At 41.3% G+C, this 10,638-nt stretch overlaps 1 protein-coding gene across 1 annotated transcript; it reads right to left on the reverse strand.

The window, feature by feature from the left end:
- Positions 1–676: 676 nt before the first annotated feature.
- On the reverse strand, positions 677–8,791 carry lg16h2orf76 (linkage group 16 C2orf76 homolog). The gene is made up of 5 exons (XM_085250046.1): positions 8,610–8,791; positions 6,678–6,728; positions 3,360–3,397; positions 2,890–2,971; positions 677–1,173 (listed from the first exon to the last, which is right to left on the reverse strand). The coding sequence occupies exons 1-5, from the start codon at positions 8,737–8,739 to the stop codon at positions 1,097–1,099; spliced, it is 378 nt and encodes a 125-aa protein (XP_085106172.1). The 5' UTR covers positions 8,740–8,791; the 3' UTR covers positions 677–1,096.
- Between the last annotated feature and the right edge of the window lie 1,847 nt (positions 8,792–10,638).

Genomic DNA, 10,638 nt, shown 5'->3' on the forward strand with positions numbered 1-10,638 from the left:
ACGTGGCAGCACTTCTATCATTTTGCTCGTATTTAACAAAATAAAATTGCAGACATGAGTGTCCACATGAGTGTTTGCCTGTCACTGAACTAACACATTCGGTCATTTGGAGAATTTGTTTTAACATTGCACTCAACAAACAAATCCTCCCTAACAAACGTCACTTCAAGGGCCAAATTGCATTACATTCCATCACATCAATACACGGGCTGCAAGTAGGGGTGACGTGGGCTGCATGCGGGCCCCAGGCCACGAGTTTGAGACCCTTGTATTAGAACAATTGAGGAACTTCCCAAGAACATTATAGAGAATTCTGAGTCTGACAGACTTTATTCCATCCATTGTTGCTTCAAACGTTCCCCCCCCCAACAACAAAAATGGGAGGAGCTTCTCAGTGAAAGTGTGTCTGTGGGTGTAGACCTTTGTGTCGTTTTCAGAGTCATAGAAGGGTACAGGGTCTCTGGTACAGACAGTCATACTGTATGAGTCCTTTAAAATGTGAAACAAACTCCAAAGCTCTACGAGGTTCACTCAGTTTATACGGATGACGAGCTTCAAGAGAATCCTAAAGTTTCATGTAACTTCTTCTATTTCACATTTATTGAAACGAATGTTCCCCTGAGAACAGTCAAAGCATCTTTCTCTCCATCTGTGTTTCAAAGAGGTCTACATCGTGTTCTTGAACCGCACAACATTTTATTAGCAAAAGTATCCACTCACAATTACATTGGCAACAAAGTATGAAAAAATATAAACACTTCTGAAAACATCTCTGAATTACACTGAGAACACAAACATTTTACTCATGATCACAGAGAGCAGAGCGAATGCTGGAGATGTAATATTGTTCCTTAAAACCTTTAAAACTTTCAGCATATCTACAACATCACCAACAACAGAAAGATGTTCATAAAAGTCATATTCACATAAAATAAAAAAAATATTAATATTAAATAAAAAGGCCTGTTAGTCTGCTGGATAATAAGCTTTGACTTTAAAGGAGAAAAAAAAATCCCACAAATGAAAACAGTCCAGTAGCAACATGACAAAACTTGTTCCAGGCAGACCTGTGTATATGAACTGTCCTCTGACGCAGTCACCAGGCAGTTTGGGGGTTTGCTTTATAGAGACTGTAGTCTGCTTTCCTGAAGAAGGCCACTTCTGTCTCATGAGCTAAAGAGGACAAACATGTCAAAGTTAAAACACACCTCAGATTTTTAAACAGGTATGTTCAGAAAGTCTTCCATTTTTATGAAGTTTGAAATGGATCACAGTCAATCACAGCTCTCCTTCATATAAGTCAGAAGACAGTTATTTTTATTCATTATCCTGGCTGCATGCCAAATATCCTTGGGCAAGATACTAACCCCGTGTTTGCCTACTGGTGGTGGTCAGAGGGCCCGGTGGCGCCAGTGTCCGGCAGCCTCGCCTCTGTCAGTGCGCCCCAGGGCAGCTGTGGCTACAATGTAGCTGCCATCGCCAGTGTGTGAATGTGTGTGTGAATGGGTGGATGACTGAATGTAGTGTGAAGCGCTTTGGGGTCCTTAGGGACTAGAAAAGCGCTATACAAATGCAGGCCATTTACCATTTACCATTTATTTTTTTAATGGACAGTTGAGGTGGGATCTGAGATGTGTCTTGACTGAACTGCTACTAAATTCATAAACTGCCCGTCCCACAGCTGGTCGTGTATGTTCGAGAGAAGAACAACAAAATGTTTAAAGATTTGCCTGCTGAGTGTAACATACCCAAACTGGATTAAGGCATAAATCTACTGACAGATTAAAAAACAAGTCTAAACAATGCATCGCAGTCAAAATGATGAAGCTAGGTAAGCAGAAACCTGAGAGTCACTGTCCAGTTCCTTTATAGAGATGGAAGAACCTCACTGAAGGACAACTTTTGCCATTCAATTCTATTTATATCTTTATATTTATTTATTGAAATCATTTGTTTATTATAAGGTAAAGACGTTAAAATGATACACAGACAACTGAGCAAACCCCAAAAATCATACGGCCTCCAATCAGATATTTCAGTCTGACATGTTTTATTCATTTACAAAGGAAACTAAAATCCACTCAGTTTTGGTTGTTATGAAGAACTGTGTTTAGACTGCTCTGGAAACAGCAAACTGAACAACGATGAAATCACTGAATGCGCATCACGGGCCTTTCTCACTACATGATATTCAAACCACATGTTATTATTGTATCACTACTTCTATTTGAAATTCAATTTGAACAGGGTGAATTTTGGGGCATTGTGCAAATAGACTGAAAGGTTTGGGTTTAGAAACAATGAACTCGAGCAAAAGGCAACAGTGAATATAATCACAGGCACAAATGTAAAAAGAGATGTTTTGAGTCGCCCCTTATTTCTTTGTATTTTCTAGGAAAATGGGAAATAAGAACAGGGCAAAAACAGCTTGTACAATTCTAACGTCACTGGGGTCAACACAGCTCACAGCTGACTGTTAGCTGGGATGTTACTCAAAGTTACATTGGTCGGCTGGTGATGGTGGCTGTGCTGATGCGAATCAGGCTCATTTTGACAAATTAGATTGAAAATAATCTCTCCGTCTCTCAGACAGACATTGTTACTGATTTTGTTGCCTGTTATAATCAGGCTCTGGCTGCTGTGCTGAGGACAACACAAGTTTAGCTTTCGTGTCACTGTGTTCTTTGCTAGCTTCATGTTAGCATGTTTGTTTTGGACAGGCTTGCAAAGCGTTGATGTGTCAGCAGCATAGCGCATGAATTGAAAACAGTAAGTTGTTACATTACCACATTCATGAAAAAATGTAAAGTGAATACAGTAATGTGTTACTTTGGACCAAATTATAACCAACACTGCTCTACAGCAAACACTCAGCAATGCAAATCTTACCAACACCAGCAGCTCTGAGGGTTTGGCCTTCATGTAGAACCAGAGTTTCATCATCATCTAAACTCATCACTAACTCGTTTGTCTGAAAACAAAGGAAAAAAGATAAAAATTGCAAGTTTGAAATGCAAACTATTTCTGAAATAAGATTATATAATAACTGAAATAATATTTCTGGAATGTACGGCTAAAATTACTGAGTTGATTCTGAGATCAATCCCAAATTCTGAAAGTGGATTAAAGGGAATTAAATGATTTAGTTGTTGAAATACCAGCTGAGTGAACAGATTTTGATTTCCTTTATTTTCTCTCACAGGGATCATGCTATTACAAAAGAGGGAAGTTATATTAAAGTGGAAGACAAAATAGTCAGGTCCCTTTGAAAATGTCATTTTTTTAAAGTACTCCTTAAGGGCAGACCACAACACTCGTGTGTCCTACAAGCGGACACTCCACAGCCTTCACACAGATACCTTTGCTCCATGAGCCTGATGGATAATCTTCATCGTGTCTGTAAGGGGAAAAAGGATGGAGTCAGATTCAGAGCACAAATTTCACACCAACAAAGTTTACATAGACCTTTGGTCAAAACTTTACAGATATCATGAAGGTTGTTTTCAGTTGTTAATGGTTTTTCTTCCCCCACTGTGGAATGACTGTACAGCAGACATCTTTAATGACCAACAAACAAGAACTGGGTGCAAAAGTGTGAATTTATTTTTACATTGTCTCTAATCCACACAGGCTCGATACACAACAGTGCTGTCACTCGACTTGCAGTGACCATCAAAACGATGAAAATTTTTTTTTGCTGTAAACGGTTTATTTTGCGACACCACGAAACAAACGATAGCGTAAAATGAAACAGACGTTTTTATATCGTCATCCGATATATGTCGTTGTATCGAACAGTCCTAGTATAAACCTCTGACCACAACTGTATATAATGATCCCATGTGCATTTTCTTTTATATCCAAATGTTCATAAAGTGATTACATTTATTTATACAAATACAATTTGATTCTGACTTTAAGAGCTCTGTTAGCGGGCCCTTAAGAGCATCGCCTCACTCTATGTACATTTCTTTAAAAGTCCCGTTCAGCATGGATTTTTTTGTCTGTTTGTTTTTTTGGTTTTTGCCCTTCATCGCCGTCCTTCTTCCCCGCTGTTTTTCTTTCCCCAGTCAAGTCTGTCCCGTGTGTAGCAAGTGAAAATAAAATAAAATAAAATAAACAATAAAAGGTGAATCAAATAGGCTGGGGCGGTCCATTTAGTAAAGTAAATCCGTTGGGCATCTTTCTTTGCCTTTAGACAATAATTCTGATGGCAAAAGAACCAAACAGGACAGGCTGGGAAAAAAAGAAAAAAAAAAGGTCCCGTTCAGCCCTGAGATCCAGCAGGAACAAGAAGCACTCGGTGTGTGCAGCTTTTACACTGGGCAATCTTTACCTTTTGTATATATTCGTTTTATTGTCTTAATCAATCAGATAAGCACTTTATTAACAAGGGAAAAGTCGTTAGAGAGCAAAAAGGATTGCACAACACAATTTTATAATGCAATAATTAGCTTTAGTCATGTTTCCTGTCCTTCACAACTCTTGTGAGAGCTGTGTTCACTAGTGATGTGCAACTCCACTGATTATCTTTCTGATCTGATACCAAGTAGAATTCAGGGCGGTATCGACGATACTGATCCGATACTCTGTACAAAAACGTAATTTTTCATTGTATTTCATAATCCAATAATTAATTGTATTATGTAACTGTAATAATAATAATATTGCTTCATAATGATTACAGGACATCAGATTACTTGTTCTTATTGCTTAATAATGCAGAGTTCATCATATAGAAATAAAAAACTGAAGTTGTGGCTATTTGAACACGTTGCCTGCCTGCAGCACTGAAGGACTCCGTGAGAGACGTCTGTCTCGCCCTAGCAGCACCTGTCCCTGTCCTCCTCTTCAGTCTCAACATACGCTCGTCATATTCTGTGATATGATTTACTCTGAGGTGTTTGACGAGGTCAGTGCTGTTGCCACAACATCTCACTTTCTTGCCACATGTATCGCAAACCGTGTCGTGGCTGTTTGTGGAGATAAAATACGTCCACACATGACTCCGTTTACGCTCAGCCATTGTTGTGAGTGCGCACGCCAGCGGCTGCAACACATTTATACAGCCGTGTTTCACACATGACTATGTAGACAATCCGAATGATATAGTTTCTTTCCACTGTGTTCCTGTTAATGATAAACTACAAATTTACCCTAAATTACTAAAATATCGATGAGAATCGATTCTAGAACATAAATTACTGGTATCAGAAGAATCAATATTTCAAATTTTCAATATCGATTGTTCACACTCCAAGTCGAACTCTCTCCCATGAAGTTCTGGACCCCACCAGGCTGCCATCTGTCATATTATTTATGGACAGAAAATCCAGGTGCAGCCAGTAGGCTAGCAGCTGAGTGGGAAACGAGTCTGAGGGCATGGTTCTCAGTCAGAAGTACCCACGCTGGATTTGGAGCAAATTTAAGTATCGGACTGTCTTGCTTGCAAGTAAGAGAAAAGTGAATCACTAGAGTAACGGATTGGTGCAGCGCCTGCTGTGGCTACACCCACCTATGGTCACAAGCTGTTAGGGCTGCTCGATTATGGCAAAAATGATAATCACGATTATTTTCACTGAAATTGAGATCTCGATTATTTAACGATATTTATTTAACCCTTTAAGACCTACTATAGAACCAAGTCCGCCAGAGCTTATATTATTATTTTTTTACATGTTGTAGTGCCGTTTGTGGGAGCATTTCAAGTTGCTATGCAACTGTTATAGCCCATATTTTTTTTAAGGTGTCGCGGATAAATGAGGGAGGGGCTAATAATCGGCTCAGTCATTTTTAATGATCGTTGAAAGCCCAGATCGTAATCGTGATTAAAATTCGATTAATTGAGCAGCCCTACAAGCTGTGTGGAAATAACCTTCCCCCAAAGGGTGACTGGTGTCTTAGAAATTTGGTGAGTAGCTCAGTCACTGGGGAGAGGGTCAGAATAGAGCCGCTACTCCTCTACACTGAAAACAGCCAGCTGAGGTGGTGTGAGACACCTAGGAGAGGAGTTCGTAATCTAACTTTGCCCCGTGTTTCACTATGGGAATCGCCTTGGTATGACCAACTACGGAAGCTCCAATGACACCACGTTTGAGCTGTGCTCAGGGCTCCGCCCCCTTATTCTAACACCACCGACCAGCCTCTCCTAACTCGGGATGGCAACATCCTGGGCTTTGCTCAGAGGTGTATCAGTCCAGTTCGTGCGGTTTTATAGGCTGGATGTTGCACAGTCATCCCTGGGTCAGTCAGTCCTGGAATCTAGCGCCTCAGGTCCAACCTGAGATCCTGGAGTAGTGCTGGAGCATAGCTTTGGGCACAATCCGGTAGTGGGCCATATCTCCCGTAGTGAAACAGAGCAAAGTTAGAAAAAGAACGATGGGTCACTTCATGGATCTCTGATAACAGAGTGAGATGTTTCACCAACACTTCCGTCCTTGTTTGGGTGCGGAAAGAAAGAGTGATTACATTTCTGTTCTGGTGTTCGTGTGTTTATTTAAATCATTTTGTATCAAGTAAACACATCACTACTGATGTTTAGCTATAACTCCAGGTAACTATGTGAGTTCTATGTAACAACAACAGCAATCTAAACATGACATGTGGGTAGGATGAGAACATTGCTCTAATGACAGCAGTAAAAAATTATGAAGACAATTGAAGTAATGCATACATACCATAACCATATTTCCTGAAAGGAGGTGGAAATCCTGGCCTTGTTGCAATATCTGAAAGAAATTGTTGGATTCAATCAAGATTTTATCTTCTTATTCATGTGTGAAAACACACAAGGTCGAGAATCCTAAAAAACTCGTCTAATAAAGACTCCCCATCTGTCCCACTGGGGTTTCTCACAGCTGTTTTTGTGTCTATGTGGGACACACACAGGGTGGAGCAACAGTTTGCTAAACACAATCACAGACTTTAGAGGGGAAAGCGCAGACCTCGGCCTCTGTGTGAGGATCTAAACGTATTCTACGCTCGATTCGACACAGCGAACACCACGAGACCGACTGCCTCTCCCTCCTGCTCTCCCCAGCCTTCACCCCCCTCAGACGCAGTGCCAGGTCCACCACAAAGACCGTTACAACCTGGCCTGAAAATGCTCTCTCCAAACTACAGGCCTGCTTCACACAGACTGAGACAGATTTGAACACCAGGAGCTAGAAACAGTCACAGGATCAGTACTGGACTACATCAAGTTCTGTATCAGAAATGTGACTGTGGACAAAAGCATTCGGGTTTTCCCAAACCAAAAACCAGCCAGGTCCGCTCACTTCTCAAAGTCTGTGACGCCATCTTCAGGTCAGGTGTCAGAGCTCTGTACACGGCTGCTCGAGCCGATCTGAAAAGGGAAACTAAAAAAGTCAAAACAGACCACAAAGGAGCACAGAGTCCCACCTGTCCAGCGCCAACACACAGGAGGTGTGGGAGGGCATACGAGACAAACTACAGAGGCTGTGAAAACAGAAAGCCTGAGTGTGCCGCTGGCAGACGAGATAAATCACTTCTTTGCCCAGAAACATCTCAACAGCAGCACTCATCTGCTCCAGCCCTGCTCCCATCCTCATCCTCGCCTGGTTCCTGCACTGCTCCACTCACTGTAACAGAGGATATTCCCAGTGCCAAAGAAGTCTCCCATCACCAGCCTGAACGATGACCGCCCTGTGGCCCTCACGCCGTACTCATGAAATGCTTCGAGATACTAATGCTTCAGCACATCAAGGACCACCTTTATGTTCTAGACCAAAGACCCACAGACTCAAGAACAGTTTCTTTCCAAGAGCCTGAACTCACACATGCACTGAAGACAGTTTCACCCCAAATCCAAGGACTCCCCCCACACAGACTGCAAACTACGATCACGACTGTGCAATATTTAATTTATGTGCAATAACCCACACTGTAAATACATAACACCATTTATTTTTGCCCTATATCTGTATATTTTTCTTTTCCCACACGTTTGCACTGCAGCTCTGAATCTCACTGTACATGTGTATAGTGACAATAAAAGGCATTCTATTCTACTCTACTCTGTTCTATTCTAAACATGACATCACTGGTTTTGTTTGTTGCAGTCAACAGACTCACATTACTTTATGTTAGTTAACCACAGAGTACCGAGAACTCAGCAAAATAAGAACACAAACTAAAACCAGTCTAAGGGCGTTGCTTCTGTGCTGCCTCTGACTGTAGCAACCACTCTTAGGTTAATAATATAAACTGCCCACTTTCACTCAGTCTACTGCGCAGTAGGCGAGTCTTCGTTTTTCGGCCCTGAAACAGGAAAATGTGCCTGTTAGCTGTGATGTTGGGGTTTGTGCCGCCTGTCACGCTCTGTACTGCCGCAAGAGGGCGCCAAACATGTGCTTAAAACATTAAGGACTTGTTTCTTATATCCACCTACACAGAGAGCAGGGCTCATTGTTGTAAATTAACCTTTATATATGAAGTGTTTCATATCCAGTTAAAACCAAAGAACTCTAAGTTTTGAAGCTCTCCCGTCCAGCTGCAGTGAATCCTGGGATTTCTGCCTGCGCAGTGTTTTTAAAGGTTTGTTTCGGTGAACAGATGCTGACACGGGGTACACACCGCACGGCTCTCACCGTCTTTGACGAGCTGCATGAAGTCCTGTACGGTCTGCTCCAAGCGGACGCCGTGAAACACAACCGGCTTGAAGTTCCTGTGTTCGAAGGACCTCACCAGGCGGACGGTGACCACAGCTTCAGCAGTCATGCTGCTCTGAACCCGAACACTCGTCTGGTAACGCGTAGCTGTCCTTCTTCCCCTAAGTTTTATTGGCGATTGGCAAACAATAAAATGGTGCATTACCGCCACCAACTGGTGTGGAGTGTGTACTGCAACGTCGCTCACAAATCCTCCAAAACAATTTACCCTGTTTTAAAGCCTGATAACTTTCACTTCTTGGGTCCTTTTGCAGTTACTCAATAAGATCCAGTTTCATTTGTAGGTTTCTGAGGTTTTGGATCAGTTGCCTTCTCTCTACCTCCCCTGTGTTGGCCATTCATTCACACACTGGTGATGGCAGCTACATGTAGCCACAGCCACCCTGGGGCGCACTGACAGAGGCGAAGCTGCCGGACACTGGCGCCACCCTCTGACCACCACCAGTAGGCAACGGGTGAAGTGTCTTGCCCAAGGACACAACAACCGAGACTGTTGGAGCCGGGGCTCGAACCGGTGTTGTGCCAAAAAGTGATTGTCTGCCAAAAACTGATTTCCGGTATTTGCCAAAAAGCGATTGCTCATATTTAAAGTGCTATAAGTAACTTGTTGGGCTATAATATGTTAAACATATGTCAAATGCATCCCTTATGGATGACATAAAGTCATCTTGAGCCACAAACAACATTCGTGTAACAAGATACAAGCCGCAATCAGTTTTTGGCAGCGACTTTTATATAACCTTTATTTATGCAGTAAAAAAAATCTCATTAACATTAAAAATGTATTTTGTAAGAGTAAGTTGCCCAACAGGACAGCAGAAACGGCAGCAAATATTACAATAGTTCTGTAAAAATATTTTAAGTGGGGATAAAGGACCGGATTGGTTATAATGTAAGTACAAGTTGTAAAGATACTTAAAAAACAGATAATTTTTTAATTCTTTATGTAACCCCTTTGTATCCCCTGTTCACTGAAGTCTATTTACGAACATACGTAAAGATATTACACATAAAAAAATACACAGAAACACTGGAAATCAGTTTTTGGCAGACAATCACTTTTTGGCACAACACCGGCAACCTTCCAATTACAAGACAAACTGCCAACTCTTGAGCCACGATCACCCACATGTTCTGTTTCCTCTTCTCCACAGTAGTCACGTTTACCTGTATTATGTTTACCTGCCATGAATAAAGTCGTGTTCAAACCAGTCTGCCCAAAACTTTTCTTCATTTTTCGCCTTATGATACTCTTTATCTTTGTCTGACAGAAGTTAATAGCCAGGTCAACTAACACATTTTTGTGGCTTCCTTTGCAGCTCTGTCTGTCATTTCATGTGCTCTGACTCCAAAATAAGCTGGAATCCATAAAAAGCCAACTTTTAAGTCCCATCATGTTTATTCTGTAACACGTTTGCTGAACCTCTGTTGCTGTCCTTTTTCTTCTTGTTAAGTTTTAATGGCAGATAGCAAACATACCACAAACTGGTATGGACTGTGGATGGAAATGAAGGTTAAAACAAACAAACAAAACCCTCAAATCCTGTCAAACACTATAGTCCATCTTTAAAAATGTGTACTTCTTGAGTTGAAATAAATCAATAAGGTCTAATTTTCATGTTACTGAAGTTTTGCCGTTGTCTTTTCAGCCTCTGACAGTGCAAGCCATTCTTACTGACTTACGGTGTTTCAGATTAACTAGTGACGGTCAAACAGATGTGTGGTAGATTTGCTTTTCAAATGAAACAGTATTATGTCATTATTTTTGGCCTTCGTGCTTGAGAAATACCAAATTATGTACACAAAGTTCTGGAAATTACCACAACATTGTTCATGATTTAATTTTTTTCCCCATAACATCAAGAAATGTTCCACATTAATATCATGTTGCAACGTCACATCCTGTTACAGTAGTCTGCCTCTGTCTTTTCTCTGGAAATAAACACTT

This window comes from Mchenga conophoros, linkage group LG16 (assembly GCF_057382185.1).
Source record: "Mchenga conophoros isolate Kocher_MC1m ecotype Shallow Benthic linkage group LG16, M_conophoros_male_GT1.1, whole genome shotgun sequence".
NCBI classification, from domain to species: Eukaryota; Metazoa; Chordata; class Actinopteri; order Cichliformes; family Cichlidae; genus Mchenga; species Mchenga conophoros.

Excerpts from the sequence above, each read along its gene's own strand:
- lg16h2orf76 (XM_085250046.1), bottom strand. The coding sequence starts at position 8,739 with ATGACTGCTGAAGCTGTGGTCACCGTCCGCCTGGTGAGGTCCTTCGAA. Across the intron at positions 6,729-8,609 it reads CATGCAGCTCGTCAAAGACG|ATATTGCAACAAGGCCAGGA; the intron begins GTGAGAGCCGTG and ends AATTTCTTTCAG. Across the intron at positions 2,972-3,359 it reads ATCAGGCTCATGGAGCAAAG|ACAAACGAGTTAGTGATGAG; the intron begins GTATCTGTGTGA and ends CTTTGTTTTCAG.